The sequence below is a fragment of the Larimichthys crocea genome, chromosome VI (assembly GCF_000972845.2).
Source record: "Larimichthys crocea isolate SSNF chromosome VI, L_crocea_2.0, whole genome shotgun sequence".
Classification (NCBI taxonomy): Eukaryota; Metazoa; Chordata; class Actinopteri; family Sciaenidae; genus Larimichthys; species Larimichthys crocea.
This window is the reverse complement of record NC_040016.1, coordinates 10,003,367-10,021,267: the sequence shown is the minus strand read 5'-3', so window position 1 is coordinate 10,021,267 and position 17,901 is coordinate 10,003,367. Positions and strand designations below refer to the sequence as shown.

General features: G+C 39.9%; 2 protein-coding genes across 2 annotated transcripts; one reads left to right on the top strand and one right to left on the bottom strand.

Annotated features, from left to right (window-relative positions):
• Nucleotides 1–2,873: 2,873 nt before the first annotated feature.
• nuak2 (NUAK family, SNF1-like kinase, 2) lies at nt 2,874–13,537 on the top strand. The gene is made up of 6 exons (XM_010742201.3): nt 2,874–3,398; nt 7,779–7,899; nt 8,305–8,456; nt 9,445–9,510; nt 10,175–10,427; nt 10,556–13,537. The coding sequence occupies exons 1-6, from the start codon at nt 3,165–3,167 to the stop codon at nt 11,602–11,604; spliced, it is 1,875 nt and encodes a 624-aa protein (XP_010740503.3). The 5' UTR covers nt 2,874–3,164; the 3' UTR covers nt 11,605–13,537.
• On the bottom strand, nt 12,492–17,881 carry ccnd3 (cyclin D3). The gene is made up of 5 exons (XM_010742202.3): nt 17,469–17,881; nt 17,176–17,391; nt 15,485–15,647; nt 14,532–14,671; nt 12,492–14,347 (listed from the first exon to the last, which is right to left on the bottom strand). Exons 1-5 carry the CDS (start codon nt 17,703–17,705, stop codon nt 14,183–14,185), a joined length of 921 nt encoding a protein of 306 aa, XP_010740504.2. The 5' UTR covers nt 17,706–17,881; the 3' UTR covers nt 12,492–14,182.
• Between the last annotated feature and the right edge of the window lie 20 nt (nt 17,882–17,901).

Below are 17,901 nucleotides of genomic sequence, written 5' to 3'. Positions count from 1 at the left end.
GGTAACGAAATGCAGTTAGCATCTAACCAGAAGTGCAAACAAGCAGTAGAATATAAAGTAGTATATGCGAGTATATGTATATATATGTGATGTACGCATCTACGGGTACTATCTATCTATCTATCTATCTATCTATCTATCTATCTATCTATCTATCTATCTATCTATCTATCTGTCTGTCTGTCTGTCTGTCTATCGATCTATCTTTACAAGGGGAAGAGAAAAACAAATAGAGATAGCATGACAAAAATAGACATATAGATATATACAGACATATATGCAATTTAGTATTAGACAGTATTTTATTATAAAATAGAAACTAAGTACAGAAGCCCCAAGCAGTCATACATTTTTTATGATAACAAGTTAATTTCATTTCATGATATTTCCTGCCAATGATTTATTATATCAGACTACCCTCTGAGGAAAACAAAGTTTCGATCTCTACCAACATTTGAGATTTTGACATAATAATATAAATAGCCCAAGATCTCGAGAAAACAAATCACAACAAAATTAACTATCACGAGAAAACAGAAGAAATAAAATGTATGAATGTGTGACCACTTGCAGTGGAGAAAATCAAGCTCTCATTTATCGACTTAACTTTTCCTAAACCACTCATACACAGTCTACTCAAGCTTTGCGTATATATTGTAATATCCACCTACCTCATGTACATAATACAACCTGCTGTATAAACCATATTTATTTCAGCACCTTTGCAATATCACCTAATCTTTACATTTATATTTATACCCTATACTTTTATAGTAGTTTTATGTTTATGTTGCTGTGAAGCTCCTTGTTTTAAGTGGTACTTATGTCTATATCTGTGTATGTACATTGAAAGCAAAGTGTAACCAGAGTCAAATTCCTTGTGGGTGTACACATACCTGGGCAAAAACAGTGATTCTTATTCTGATCTCACACATATACTCATACACATTTCATTTACACAAAATACACAACTGTGCACAGTCTACTTGACAACAACAACAAAAAGTTTTGGGCATGAAAGTAGCTTCAAGCCACTAAAGAACCCCCTCTTCTGGCAGACATACTGTATTACATACCTGAAACATCTTAAATTAGTTGTGAATGGATGCTTTGATATTATGAATGTAAAATATCTGGTATCTAGTGACAAATCTTGGTGAATTATGGTGTTATTGTTAACGTCTCCCCTTTCACAAACTGATCCCTGTTTATTTATGTGTTATGTTCTTTTCTAAGTCTTATCTTTCCAAGATGAAGTTCCTAGATTACATACATTTGTGTATCAATTATGGCTCCAAATGCTCTTTCATTGTTTATTTTTGTGCACAATGTTCCTCTGAGTTAGTGCTACTATCATGAGTGAAGATGCTCTGGCACATTACTCAGAAAACAGAATGACAGCGGCTGTTCATGATGGTTAGGAGGTCAGTTAGGAGCAGCCAGTTGGCTCAAAGTATTAAATCTGAGTATTTCTGAAAATATTACAATCTACAACACTGAACACACTGTCTTTTAGTAGTATATAGTAGTAAAACCTGGGACAGAGTCTGTGTCAAGCTTCCTTTAATAAACTAACTGGTTCAAATTAGTCAACCTACATTCCTGCAGCTGGCGACTGCTTGCTGATCTCTGGTGGCCTATTCCTGTAATGACACTACTAATCCGACCTCTTACACTCTTCTATAATTTATGTCTCTCACTCCACAGACTGTCTATTTAGGTCAAGCTGACTGTTGAAGTTCAAGTTGAATAATAAAACACACTGTGCTTTTATCTATTGCCAGTTGTCAAATAAAGTAATAAACAAAAACAAAACAAAACAAAACTATATATATCTTCAAGCTCCATGAAGTCAGCTAGGATTTGAAATGCAGTATAATATCTCTGGGATGTCAGAAATCAAAGAGGAAAGGAGTTATTTAAAAGTGAATCATAGCATGCAAACTCAACTGTGTCTGTGCAGTCACTCTTCATCACCTACAAGGCGATGTGGGTTATGTTGGAAAAAGAAAAAGGCCACACTAATTGTACATCATCCATGTGTAACAAATGTTAAATTATCAGGAAATAAAGTGATCAGAAAGCCGTTATGAATATTATATGACTGAAAATGAAGAATCAAGGCTGGGAGAGTACAGTACCTTTAAAACTAAAAAGAAAATCAGGGCAAACTCTAGTTACTAGATATATTTTATTACCTAGATCTGTTGTACTACAGTAATGGCCTATATATGTCACTGCACATGACTCTTTGGGTCTGTCTGACGTCTTTGGTCACTTCAAATCAAATTCAATGTGCTCATGTGTGATAAATCCAACCTGTTTTGACTTAATCTGGGTTGGAAATAAGGTTGATATAGTATTATAGAAATATTACTGATAAAAAATGATTAAAAACAGTCAAACCTCTCACACCGTGCACAACACATATAGTATATATTAAAAAGGAGAAAATCATAATAAGTTAATTATTATTATTATTATTAGTAGTAGTAGTAGTCGTATTGTTGTTGTTGTCATACATTTAAAGACTATTGTATATATGTATGCATATATGGCCCACGCTTCTTCTTGTGGTGCGCTTGTTGTATATTCCGGTGCACGCCGGTTGACACAGCAAACGGTTAAACAAACTTTGCCTGCATTTTGTGGCATTAATTAGTTCAGCTACTACTACAAATAATACTACAGCTATCCACCTTGTACCACTTCATCAAATATTCACAATATTTAACTGAAATTCAGGTTTGACTTGGATGTATGGAAATATATAATACAATTTGTAACAAACAAACCGCCCTCTATCTGTGCGTTACAGTCAGCCCGGTGTGAGACACCCAGCGCTCCTCGGTGTACCTGAAACGCCCCTCGGTTATTAGACGTGTCCGGTCGTCGCTCTGCTCCTGCTGCAGCGTGTACTCAGTCACAGCTCCGTACAGAGGACAGACACACTTTGTCCTGTCCTCAACACTTTAGTTTGTATAACTCGCTGTACAGTCAAGAAAGAAGAAGCAGAAGAGGAGTTCACATTCACACTTTTATCTGAACTTTGGGAGGCAAACTTGCTCCAAACAACCGGCAGAGCTCCGCGCGGAGGAATGCACGTTAACAGCGACACCTGCGTCCGAAAATACGCCAAAAACACATAACGCCTGTGTGTCAGGATGGACGGCTTAAATGTTACCGGTCTGTCGGCAAACCGCAGGCCGTCTGTTGGAGGAGTTTCACCGGATGAAAATGTCAGGAAAGCTCCGCACCAGGTGTCCCAGGTGAAAAAGCAAGCCGTGAAGAGACACCACCACAAACACAACCTGAAGCACAGGTACGAGTTTCTGGAGACGCTCGGGAAGGGGACCTACGGCAAAGTGAAGAAAGCCAAGGAAAGATCCGGTAGATTGGTATGTATTAATATTAAGCTTTTATTTATTCAACAGTTTTAGCTCTTTGTAATGTCTCTATCATTGATGCTCACACCTGCAGGCTTTATTATGGTGTGTTTGTCCTCCTGTCCTATCGGCCACCTGTTGTTTAGACACACTGCTATTTTTAGAAGAGTCTGCACACAGGTAATCTACATTTGGGGGGTTTAATATGTTATATTTATATATCTATATATCTATATCTATAGATAGATATATGTTTAATATACTAGTTTGTCCGTGTGAAAATGGAGAGCCATTACTGAATTGTAAACTAATAAAAGGCAAGTGTGCCTGCTGGTGAAATGTTAGTTGCCAAACCAGCTTTAAGTTTGCCTAAGAGTTCAGGTCATTGTGTTTGTTTTAGTGTGTGTGTGAGGGGGGGTTGCTCTTACTTTTCCCAGTCTCCTCCTCTGTACTGTCTGTGCAAGATAAGATAAAAAAAAACTAAATAAGCTGTTTTTATTTAAAAGTCTTGTAATAATTTAAGCATGTCACTCTCGTCACAAATGTCAGATGCTTTTGTTTGTTAACAGGGTTGAAAAGTGCACAGTATTAATCCTCCTGTGTAAATTTAATTAAAATTCTAATATGACACACGATACCAATACCGATACCCAGCATGATTTTCCTTTTTAATGCCTGAAGCAAACTTAAGTTAATTTGTGGCGTATTTTTAAAAAGTAAAATTCAAGATCAGTCGACAACAAAGTCAACACGTCTGTTTGTTTGAGATCGTCCCATCAAAGACCGAAGTGAAAATAGATTCCTGTAAATCTGTCACCACCACACAAGAAGTTTTTCACCTCCCACTGGTTTAAAGAAAGTATGAAGGAAAGGCGTTCCACTGGAAAGTGAGTGTCACAGGAGGGGAGTTCAAGACGGGAACACTAGGTAATTTTCTTGCTGTGTTCCTGATGAAGGGAGAAGGGGAAATTGCCACTGGCCTTTCCGGTGGATTCCAGTTCCCCATGACCTAAGGGCAAATGGGAGGTATTTATAGATAAGCCTTTTAAAAGGGGACAGAAAGCATTTGGCAAACATATGATAATGTCTTTTGTGGAAAGCTAATACTTATCCCAGTCAGAGTTTGTGATTATATGATGGTAGACAAAATATAACAGACAACCTTCAGCACAATGTGATACAGTTTAAAACTACAGCTGACAAAGTGACCATACAAGTTGAATCAGCACCTTTCCAAAGCAGTTTCAACAAAAAAACGAAACACTGTAACCTTCATTGAAGGTAGGCACCAGTTTTAGCTGCTTGTGCACACATTACAAAGTGTGTTCTCCACTTGATAATTTGCATTGTGCAAAACACATACTTTGTTTAGTTTCCATAACCATAATGTATCCAACATTTCATCCGCAAATGTAAATCACAGGCAAATGATCAGAAACAAAAACCTGCGTGTAAATCCTGTAAATATATTTTCCACTTTTGCATTCTGATGTAGTGACTCATCCAAAAACAACAATAAGATATAAACAGATACTTGGCCTAGAAGTGAATTCCTTTTGTCAGCCTGTGGCTGAGCAGCCGAGTCATGTTTATCAGAAATGCTCTTTGTCGAAAGATCATGTTTGTTATTGTGTGAAAGCGCCATGGAAGTAAAGTCACGGAAGTCCATGAGAGGAATTCCCCTAAACAGGTAATGATACAAGTCCAGCCTTGTCTACACAGCAATCTCTGCTCTCACTTTGTCTGATATGGCTTGTTGCTGCTGCACTTTGGTTTTTATAGGATATGAGTTTGGTGTCTGAGATTCATCCCTGCAGGCAGCTTCCTAATGTTCATGCCTCAGCCTCGTGTCCAAATCGTAGCCCAAATCCACGTTTTGAATCGACACCAAACAAATAAGGCACAGCAACAGCGACATAGACTGGAAATAAGAGAGACATTAAGTTGCTTTGTTTTTACCTACCTACCCTAGTACTGACAACATAATGGACAAAGATATGTAATTTGACACGGGGAGTGACACAACACAAAGGATGGCTTCATCTCGCGTGTGTTCGGGCACTACAGCTGTTCCCATTGTCTAAATGCATAAGTTTGATTACATAATCCATTTAAGTGGGGGCTTTCAGCATGCAGCCATGTGGGGTTGACCTCACACAAAGTGGATGACATGTATCATGCATGCGTATCCAAAAGGGCACACCAATTACCAACTACCCCAGCCAAGTACCTAGATTGGGTTGCATTAGTGATTTTATTAATTTTACTGGTAAAGACTTGAGTAAAATGCGGGGCTGCAACTTAGAACAATCTTCTTTATCGAGTCTTATCGTCTAAAAAAATGTCATAAAATGTCTGTCACAAGCTCCTAAAGCGCACAACGAGGTCTTGAAATTACTCGTTTTGTCAAAGCTGAAAGATATAACATTTTCTATCACGAAGACAAAGAAACACAGCAAATCCTCACAAATAAGAAGCTGGAACTTTTGGAAATTTTAGGCACAAATGATTAATAGTTGCCAAAATTAAATTTCTGTCAGTCGAATGATTGATAGTTTGAGCTCTAATTTGTAGCACCAAGCAGTCAGTAAATGTAAATAAGAGAAGTCACTATAGCGTCCCAAACTTAAACAACGGTTTCAGGTGGGTAAAAGCGATATTAAACTTAACTGTCAAGACTGTAAGTGTACGTATTTGTTTTATTTATATGTACACACGGACAAATTGGTATTCAAGGAGTTCATGCGAGTTTAGAGTGTGAAATATTAAATTATGCTAACCTAACCAACCAGCTTGTGTGGTGAACCAGGTTTCAATTTATTAATATGTAACTTACTTAGCAAACACTCAACCAGTGTTAGAATTTGAACTTTAAACTATTTCCTGATATTACTTGCAGGTATTAATATTTACTGTAGATCTTAGTTCTTCCATTCTTCATGAAGCGTTCTTGTCAGGTTGGCAACAGCAACACTTTGATTTTGATTTTCCATGCAAGTGTTTCTTCAATTTCTTAAGCTTAAGTCACATTGACCGACGTCATGTCCAACAATATTTTTTCTCATTCCCTCTCATACTCATGTGTTTTGTGCAAAAATGTGGCTGTGTTGGTTCAAGAACTCGGTGTTAAATATAAAATATTTCAACCTTTAGTGCGTATTGCGTGCAACGAACTGACAGTAACAAAGACCGCACACACACACACACACACACACAGATAACCGCACTCTGGTGTGAACTCATCATGAGTGTGAGTTTAGACCGTCTGACAGCTATACAAACAAAAGCAGGAAACCTCAGTTCTCAGAATCAGGAAAAAGGAGTTATGTGGTGTGAATACGCCACCGACCTGGAGGAGCATCCAGGCCAGACAGTGACTCATGACAGGAGACGGTTGAGTGTTCAAACTGATTTGACAAGTCGCCGCTTTACTCATTTTCCTGTGTCTGTGGCCCCAAGGGTTAGAAAGGAGAGGAACCACCAGCACCAGTGCCATATGACACCCTTCAAAGTTGGAGTAGACTGATGACGCACTTAGCATACAGAGGAATTTCAGGCATCTGAGCTTCAAATAGACAAGCGCGACATAAAGACATAGACCCATTTGTCAAAAGCTTGTGTGTGACAGGTTTACAAATACAGACCCCAACGGATACTATTCAAAATTAAATCTCCTTGTTTGACGAGTCTCACAGACATAACAGCAGACAATAGATTTCTTTACAGCAGACAATACTTGACCCGGCGTTCCCTCTGCCTTGTTGGAAACACAGCAGAGTTTTCGGTTCATTGCCCATTGTTCCTCGCACAAGAGGATGAACTTTCGATGGGAGCCAATTCTTATTAAATAACAGCTTATGTGTGAATGTTTTTTGTTAAATAGACTTAAATAGACAGGCCTGCTCTGACATATTCATTTAGTTAGCTCTGTTGCAACAGTCGCACAGCTGCTGACTACTGGATTTATGTTTTCTTTGTCATTAAAGGTTATGTAACCTTTTTTAAATGAGCAGACAACATGCTCTAATTCTTAGGAAACGAGTTGAATGCATTAGTAATAAGCATATATCAATACACTCCAGGGTTTTAAAGGTTAGCCTTAATTTAGCCTGGTTTGACTAGAAGCATATGTTGACTAATGGCTGATGTTGGCAAATTGTGGAAAATCAATGTCGCCGCGTCATTGACATTACAGAGACAGATTTAAATGACTCATCTCTACTTTTGTTCCTGTTCTGCTGCATTTAATTAAAAGTCACAGCTGCTTTAATTGAAGTATAAACTATTTGACTCTCTGTTAAAGCTGTTATTTTATTGCTTGGTCTCTGGGATCACTATTTGTCTTATCTATTTTGATCTCCAAAACTCAAATGTTTTTCTATTTTTTTTAAGGTTGCCATAAAGTCGATCAGAAAGGAGAAGATCAAGGATGAGCAAGACCTGGTTCATATTCGCAGAGAAATTGAGATCATGTCCACTCTCTGCCACCCGCACATCATCACCATATACGAAGGTACAGTTCAATCTCTGAGCTACATGCAGAGTGAAATGTGATACATCTCTTAATCAGTCTCTGTTAGAGATTCAGAGTTCGGTCACGCAAGTCTTTGTGCCAATGCCAGGTTATGTAAGCATTGGTACTCCGTCAGCACTGCAGGATAATGTGTACGGCCTTGTGTCGTCCAGTGGCCCTTCACGCCTGATGAGACAGTCATCGTTCAATGTTTCCCTGCCTCAGTGTATTTCAGATTGTTTGCAATGCAAGCATCATTAGGGCCCCTTGTATCCTTAGCAGTGTGAACTAGGGGTTACATTGGTATTAAAATGCTCTGCACAGTCCAGAATAAAACTAAAGATCATTTGTGGACTTTCAGTTTCATTTGGCTGATGACTTGGATTTTTTTTTTTTATCTTTTAGTGTTTGAAAACAAAGACAAAATTGTGATTGTGATGGAGTATGCCAGCCGAGGGGACCTGTACGACTACATCTGTGACAAGAGGAACATCTCTGAACGGGAGGCCAGGCACTTCTTCAGACAAATTGTATCCGCTGTGCACTACTGCCACCAGGTAAGGCTGTCTGTCTAAATCCAATGCTTTCATGAAGGAACATATAAAGCTGTCCACAGCAAACACAATCTAGGGGAACCTATCAGTATGTGTGCATTCATAAGTCCTTCATAAAACCTAAAGTTCTAGCTATGGTAGATCATCTTATCCCCCTTCCTGGCTGCTGTATCGAACGTAACGGTTCCCCTCTGGCTAGATGCCCTCTGCCTGTGGTGTTTTTCCAGGACACTGTCACCCACAAAGTTACATAATGGGCATTATTCACAGTCAGCCCGCTGTGAGAACGATGCAGGGGGAACTGAACAGTTGTCCTGTAGAGAGCTAGCGTTAGGGCTGAAGGCCAGCCGTCCCAACACACGCATGGTCTAACACTCTAATGAGGGTGTGATGGAACAGAAGGTCTACACCCACACACACACACAATCAGTTGTTCCTGTAGTCCAGAGCTGTGTAATTACAAACATTTACAGCGCACTATATTTTAGTGAAGCTGTTCAGCACTTTGCAGAGCATTTATACATGTTTGCTGGGTAATATTGACACAGTGAAATTGCCCTGTCATATTCTGGGTTAACCATCTGTCTTATTTCACTTTTATTGAGCGCTCATGTCTTGTTAAATATTTAACTTTCCATGTTGAAAGTAAGAAAAAGGTCATCTGAGAAGAATCTGGAGTATTGAACGCAGTAGTCCACAAAGATTACTCTACAAAGAATGTTTCCGCCGCTTCAAGGAGGGTCCATACGCAAGAAGTAGCTGACCTGCATTTTTGAAAGAAAGAAAAACAGATTTGAACTGTGACCGAGTCAAAGGCATGCCCCCCTACAGAGCGAAGGACAATGAAGCATAGCTGATGTTCTAACCCAGAACAAACTAATCCTTTTATGTACAACAGACAACCTCCAACAAACTGGTGTGTGCTGGCCTGGGTGGACAAATGATCTTAGTGAAAAATCTTGAACTCGGTCTCTCTCTCTCTCTTTCTTAGAATGGGATAGTACACCGGGACCTGAAACTGGAGAATATTCTTCTAGACGGCAACGGCAATGTGAAGGTATGAGAAATATATAAAAATGAAAATAAGTATTTTCAGACCTGTAGTATTTACAGTCTTTTTTGGTAAATTATTGTATATGGTTAGGATTTTACATGTTCATGTCAGCATGTATGGTTATTACATAGGGTGTTGGTTCTCAAACTGTGGTACAAGTACCTCTGGTGGTACGCAAGCTCCTTTGGGTGGTACATGGAGGAATCATTTTTTAATTAAATTAATTAATTGAGATACATTTTATACCATTTTGAAATGGTTCAGTTCAGGATTCAACAAGCCAATAATAAATATTTCTCCTATTAGTAATAGACTGTGTGATCAGTCTGTAGCTGAAAAGGGTTGGCCAACTGCATTTTAACGTCTGTTATACTGGTGGTTCTTGAAGAGACAAATATATTCTGAGGTGGTACACGGTGTACAAAGTTTGAGAAACACTGACATTAGTAATGAAGACATGTTTATATGGAATAAATCTAATTCCATTCTTGCATTAGTTCTGTGTAAAGGTGACTCACTATGAAATCTTTGATATGTGAGATCAGATAAGTACATGTTATGAGTAACCGATGAGAGGACAGTGATGCATATGGAAATGTTTTTGGAGGTTACAGTAATCTGATGATACAGCATGCTCAACAATGACGTATACTTCCTTTTTTTGCAGATTGCAGACTTCGGCCTGTCGAACCTCTACCACTGTGATGAGTACCTACAAACCTTTTGCGGCAGCCCACTGTACGCTTCCCCAGAGATCGTCAATGGACGACCATACCGTGGGCCAGAGGTGGACACTTGGTCTCTTGGTGTGCTGTTATATACTATGGTTCATGGCACCATGCCATTTGATGGGCACAACCACAAGGCACTGGTCCAACAGATAAGCACTGGAAACTACCGTAAACCCAACAATCCCTCCGGTGAGTCTTTCAACTTGTCTTTGATTGGTCTGATTCATTGTTTTGGTGTTTCTACTTTAATTTTTAGTGTAATGTTTTGGATTTTCTTAGCTGAACAGAAAAAAATTCTATTTCTCTCTGTCTCTCAGATGCATGTGGGCTTATCCGTTGGATGTTGATGGTAAATCCTGAACGCAGAGCCACAATAGAGGAGATTGCAGGGCACTGGTGGCTCAACTGGGGCTACCAGCAGCCATTACTGGCCGAGACAAAGAGCAGCCCAGTAGAGCAGGCTGCTTCACCAGTCTCCCCATCAACATCACATACCGCTGGCCTGGCTAGTGTTGCTAGCTGGCTGCGCCGCACATCCAGGCCTTTACTGGAGAACGGCTCCAAGATGCGCTGCTTGCTCCGCTCGCAGGGTGGTGGAGGGGATGTAGTGCGGCAGCGGTCTCTGCGAAGGTCGCGCAAGGAGAACAACGTCTCCCAGACCGTTCACGAGGCGAGCACAGACAGTCGACCCTCTAAGGGTATTTTAAAGAGACGCAACAGTGTGAAGCAAAAGGCAACAAGTGAAGCCTCTGCTGCAGGTTCAGTGGAGCCACACAACATTTTGGGCTTGTCTGCAGCAGCCAGTGCTCCTTCAGCTGCTCTGCAGCCTCGCAAAGGTATTCTAAAGAAGCCCTCGGAACAGGAGTCAGGGTACTACTCTTCGTCTCCCGAGAACAGCGACTGTGGCTGGACACCACAAACGAAAGAGTGCCCTTCAGCACCAACCCATAGGAAGGGCATCTTGAAGCGCAATGGAAAGTTCTCCTCTGGTGGGCTGCAGGAGTTTGGCTCTCTGGACCAGTTGGCAGCCTCTTTACCCCGCGGGGGCATCAGGTCCAGACCAAGTGGAGCCATTAGCGAAGACAGCATCCTGTCTTCAGAGTCCTTTGACCAGCTGGATCTACCTGACCGTGTAGGACCTCCAAGACAAATGGATAAACCAGCCAAGACCACCATGAGAGGATGCGTGTCTGCTGACAACCTGTTGGACATCCAAGAAGATGGGATTCTTGGGGATGGGTCTCTGAGACCCTGGAACTGCTACAAGTCCGGAGTGGCTGACAGTGCCTTTTCCATCACAGACTGTGATAATGTAACTGAGGCTTACAAACAGGCCATGGTTATACGAGGCTCTGCAGCAAGCTGAAGACTGGTTATTACTTAAGGACGCTAATTAAAGACTTGTTTTTCAGTCAGAACTTTGAAATGCCTGTAAACTACTGAAGACATGAGAGCCAAATTACCCGCACACTGCGGTGATGATCATTTGGGCTAACTTCATGAATTGCACATCACCAAAAAGGGAGGAGGCTTCTTGTTAAACATCAGATTGTATTTTAGATGGTGACTGAAAAATTATATTTAAATGAGTTTATGAGTAGCTTGTAATTTGAATTTTAGGGCCAAAAATGACCAGAAGGCACAGTATTTTACAAAAATTACGATTAAAAGTGCTGCAGTTGAAAATGTCCATTTCAAAGATTCTCAGGAGGAAGAAGAGAGCTGGTGCTGGTCAACCAGGAGCTCTGATTTTCAAAAATAAGAGCTTCCTATCAAAAGTGTAGTTGATGCAAAATGTCATCCTGAAACCAAAACATGCCGCTCTTCAATATAAAACTTTGGTCGGTGACAATAAAGGAGGTAACTGACATTTTACACAGTCACAGTAGAACTATTGTTCGAAGCCACAAAGTCGGTGTCTTTTTATTGTCAACAGGACAGTTTGAGAAAGTGTTTATGACTTTATGGCTCTTTGGGCTTGATAATAGCTGATCATCTATCTTATGTTCATCTAGGATAACAGCAATAAATCGCAGGTTAAATATTCGGATGATTTTACTCTTAGCGTATACTACTTTCACTCTTCAGGAAGTTGTGGGGGGGGGGGAATGACATTTCATGGATACCAAAGAGCAAAATTGATGATGTTGATTGACTTTTTTGTCTGTAACGCACTAGCACAAAAAAACTGCTAAGAGGACGTGTGTTTGTAACAGGGATCAGCTCTCAAAGAGAGTTTTTTTCTTTTTTTTCTTTCTTGAAATACCTTTTGGATAATGACTTGAATAATAATCATGACTCATATCAAACCAGTAGAACTTGCTTTTGCCTTCAAGATTACAATAATACAAGTGCGCAGGTGGCCTTTCACTCTGTTTATGCAGGTGACAGTTTCACACAAAGGTGGAGCTCATCAAGTCCGTCACAGTTTGCTTTGCAGGACACGTGAAGTTAAAATTTGAAAGTGAACCGAGCTACAGCTACTTAATGTATGCTTATGTGGCATCGATATAATGTGTAACCTTTCAACTGCATTTTCATGATTGGTCATGGAGCTCAGGTGTACTGAACTTTGCATTTTAATTTAAAATGTCTAGACACCTGGGGTGGAGCAGTATTTCGCAAAGCTGGATTAGAAGTTTAGCCATTTAACTACTAAAAATGTTGCATGTTGTTGACTCAAACAGGAAAACAAAGATGATTTATGCATGCTGATAATCATTGATTTTAAAATTAAGACGTTTCATAACCTGGCTGACTTCTTAGTCCTGCTTTTAGAAAGACCTCCTGCTGGTGAGAGAAAGGTTTATCAGCGTTCATGCCTGTATGAAATTTCATGCTGCAAACTGGAGTTACTTAATTGGATTGGCATGCTTGGCATTAAATTAGAACATCAAGTTGGCGCCTGGAGTAGCACTTTATCATTTAACAGACCATCGAAACTTGATAACCATACAATTTATTTATCAGCTGTCATCTAAGTATTGAGTTCACGTAACAAAAGTTGCACAAGGCTGTACTCGGAGCTGTGCTGTTGTTCAGAAACTGGAATGTAAAAACTGTACTTTTGTTTTGTTTTTTTCAGTTATTTATGGTTATGTTTTTGACACACTATGAGGCTCATGAGAAGCTTAAAGCTGGTATGTCTATTTCATTTATGTACAGTATAATGGGTGCATCACTACTGTTTTTACTTGCTCCCTTTGCCCAGAAGTTGCAGTTATGCAAATCTTTTTTTCTTTAACCGCAACAAAAAACAAAGTTTGCCAAAGTTACGGGCACATCATTTATATGACTGATCTGCCAGGCGACCGGGATGAGGAAATCAATAAAAAAAATTTAAAAATGACTACAAAGAATTCAAGTGATGACTCATGTTGTTTGTGACCTACATACAGATGTTTTATAGTTAGTGACCTGTCTGTCGCATGTTTTACTTTGTAGTTTAACAGTTTTGATTTATAGTAACAACAAGGAAAGTCAGTGCTGGATTAAAAAACAAAGCAGAAACATCTATTCAAAACATCTATCAGAACTGACAGAGTAAAGCTAATATCACATTTTCAATAATCCAGTTAACGGCAAACATGAATAGAAAATGTTACATTCAAAATGTGCAAAATTGCTATTACGAATCAGTGCAAATTCAAGTGTCAAAAAGACAATGTGGCCCTGAATAATCATAAAGGGTACAATGAGAATATATTATATCACACAGAGCTGCAAAATACTTTAAAAACAAGCAGGAACAAGGTGGACGAAACAAATCTCAATAATTTCTCAAACTGCAGAAGCTCTACACACGTCACAGAAAAATCTCCAAAACAATCAACAAGCAAAGAACAATTAAGATCAACGATAAATGGCATTTAAGACAGTCTCTTCTGTCTAATGGCTGTAAAGTTTTAATTCACTTAAGCTATCCTGTGGCAGGGAGGAGTGTTTCAGCTTGGTGTCACCGGTGTCAATACAACATCCTGAATGTCAGCTGGCGTGTAGCTGACCTCTGAGCTGTGCGCTCCTGATCTGCAAACATGAGCCTGGAAACAAGAGGGCAGGCTGAGCTCCAGCGCACTCCCTAGTTGGTCAGAGCAGAGGAGGATGGAGCTCTGTTCGGGGTTAGATTAAAAAGAAAAACAACCTTAAGTTCATCAGTAGGTCAGGGGCAGACTTTTTCTACAGCTCTCGACTGATATGTGCGCATGGGTTGCTCTTCTGTTTGCGAAATGACTGACAACAGGGTAAAGTCAAGAGGGATATCATCTAAAAACGTCAGTTAAACATTAATCTTACCAGATCAATGGACAAACGGTTGGCCAAAACCTTCATAATCGAAGGAACAGCGGCAGAGTCCACTACCTCAAGCCTCTGTGTGGCTATGTTCACACAAGCACATGCAACAGTGGAGGGCGAGAACACTGAAAACATGCCGTCTGAGGATAAAAGAGGAAGATTTGTTATTCTAAAAATTAAAAGAAACAAAACTACTATTTGCTAATCATGATGACTTGTAGTTCACTTAAAATACTGGTAGACACCAGCGAGAAAGTAAAGTAAAGAAGCGACATGTAGACACTTGTAGACGGATGGCACTACTGTGGGCACACCCTGATGGACAAAAGCAAGTACTCAAAAGCAGACGTTTCCAAAACCCGATAATCTGATACACTATCCTAATTGCTTCAGGCAGGAGAAATGTTGAGACAAAAAGTGGGACATTCAATCCATCCAACAGACACCTTTCTGAATGGGATACAATGTCGGGGGCACCAGGAATCATCTAAATTTTATGGGCTGTAATGTCATAGTTCATCTAAAACAGCACTAACTGGCTGTATCCGTGTGACCTGTTGCCTCGGGCAGCATCACAGAGATTCGTGGGAAATCTGCCAGCTGAATGGTCGGACGCAGGTCTTTCACAGCAGACAATACAGGATTATACAAACTCAGCTCTCTGTCTCCGAAGCCAACTGCTGACACATCGTAATCAAAGTTATGGCTGCTTTGTGTCCTTTGTTCGCTGCATGTAAAGTCATTTCACTTAACGGTTACATTTAACACTCGATCACAAAAGAAATTAGCACATATTCAATCACAAGAAATATAAAATAACTGCTTTTATTGCACGGGGATGACGTGGCCTTAATGAAACAAAGAAACAGGACGGTCTTTTTTAAACATTTTATCAACTCCTGATGCATATTGTCCTACATCTTATGTGTTGGTGATTCAGTTATGTAACTTACCAGTGGCTGCCAGAGCAATGTAGACGTGAACATGTCTGCGCATGCTGGGAAGGTGGTGGGGCCGAACAAAAGGGAGAAGATGAAGAATTGGCTCCAGGAAGTCAGAGGGTACGACTGAGGCCAGACACCAGTCTAACCTGGACACCACTGCTACCTCCCACTGCTGCAATATACACATTCCTCTGAAGCAATTCATCAAAATGTCACAGCATTAAATGGGCTTTTTTATAAATGATTTGTGGATATTTCACAGGATGTCTGCCAATTTTCTGTGCTTATGAATAAGCAAAGCTATGCCTACCAGCTGAGGGAAACTTTCTGGACTTCCTTGTAATATGTTACACATAATTAACTTCCTTTTCTTAACAATACAATTTCAGTTTTCATGCTGCACATAAACATAAAGGTGATATGACTGTATTGTCTCAATACTGTCTTAAATATTTTCTCTTATTTGAGGGCAATGCATAGTTCACATAGTATAGTTCAGAGTATAAAAGGCTATAAAAGGAGTTTTTATTTCTTTTGATCGAGTATGTCAGATAACTTCTTTATAAAATAAATATAAATAGATAATGTGTATACCACCTTTACCAAAACTTTGCACGTCTCTATATCTATATTATTACAATATAGGCCTGTTGGTTGCAAATAGTGCTGAATTGATTGACTTCAATATAAATGGTTAATGAGAATTCATATAACTCCTGTCAGGCTTCATCATATGTCTACTAATAATCTAGATGTTTACTCTAAATGTCTGAATTAATGTGAATGTCTACAGATCCAAAGCTTCTGGGAGGACGTTAATAAAATGTTTGTCAGACATGTTTAACACCAAAGTCCCATTAAATGCCAAACTCTGTGCGCCACGAAGGACTTTAAACAGACATCGAAACAGACTAAACCTCTGGACTTTGGACTTCTAGAAACCAGAACGGTTTATTGATGCACCATCATCATTGAGGATGTGGATAAGGAAGCTTACAGGATGTATTTTTATCAGTAAAGACAAACCTACATTGCTGAGGGCAAGTGGAAAGATTCTGTCAAGCTTTGGGGGAACCAAGCAAGAAATAAAAATAGTAAATAATGTGTTCTAAGATCACTAAAGTGAAGCAAAGGGATCCTAATTATTTTTGTAACCAATAAATGCTCAAACATTTTGACTTGTGCTTTACCTGCTTGTAAAACTAAACTCTCAACCGTTCATTCCCTCTGCAGTCCCTCTGCTAATTGTTTCTGTATTTCAATCAATCAGATTATTTACAGACTTTTTCCACATTTAGCGTATTTCATTTATCTGTATGTTTCCTAGGTTTTGTGTCCATGTAAAGCTGCTCCAAAGGAATAGCCTCCGGTGGGATTAACAAAGTTGCTTTGGAAATATTTCATTTGCAGTTCTTACCTTATTTTGGTGCAAGCGTGTGTCTGTGTACGTATATGTAGTCTCAAACTTGTTACTGTGTGTTTTCTTGATGGGATGTTGTAAGAAAATGACAATAAACATATTTTTTGTGTATTTGGATATGATGCAATGTTTTGGGGATACCAGGTTCGGTGATTTAAAGCCTTATTTTCTAGATCATGGGTAGGTAAAGTGTTTATGGGGAGATATAACAAGAGTGTGTGTGAGTTATTATACCTATATTATGCAAAATACAGTGTAGAGTTAATATAAAGATAGTTACCAGGATGTCTGACACTGAAATGGAGTTGTCTGTGTAGATGCAAAGCTTGCTGGCAGTCAGATAAACAGTCTCTCTCATTTTGGAGGCCAGGAACATGCAAACAGCTCCCAGCAGCTGCAGGTTGGACTTTTCAACGGTAAACCGGCTCAGGTAACAGTCCAGGTAATACACCGCCTGTGGAAACACCTCCTCCTCACATTTCTGCTCCTCACACACCTGTAAAGACAGCCACCTAGTCAGAGCTATGTGACATTTATATGGGCTTTTGCACCGGCTGGCTTATGCATGCATACCTGGAACATCCACACTGCCAGTAACCTCCGCATGTACGGCTGGATGTCCGTCTGCACTCTGTCGAAGTGAGGGGACACCTGGCAGGTCTTCTCCGCGGCTACCAGGTGCTGCAGCACCCGAGGGTCGGCGGTCACGGCATGGTCCCTGCCCGCCCGCTGAACCATACCACACCCGGCTCCACTCACATGTGTGTCCCTGGATCGACTTTGAAGCTGTTCGTCTTCATAAAGATCCATTCGACCAAGTTAAACAGCAAATTAAAGAATTAAATTTAAAAAAATGGTTTAAATATGTATAAACCGTCAGGCTTAGCCGTTAGCCGTTACGTCCATACGTTAGTTAAACTGCCGTTAGCTGGATGCTAGGCTAACGTTCCTAACGGTTCACTAACGGCTGCCTCGTTTTAAAGCGTTAAAGATATAAATAAACTTA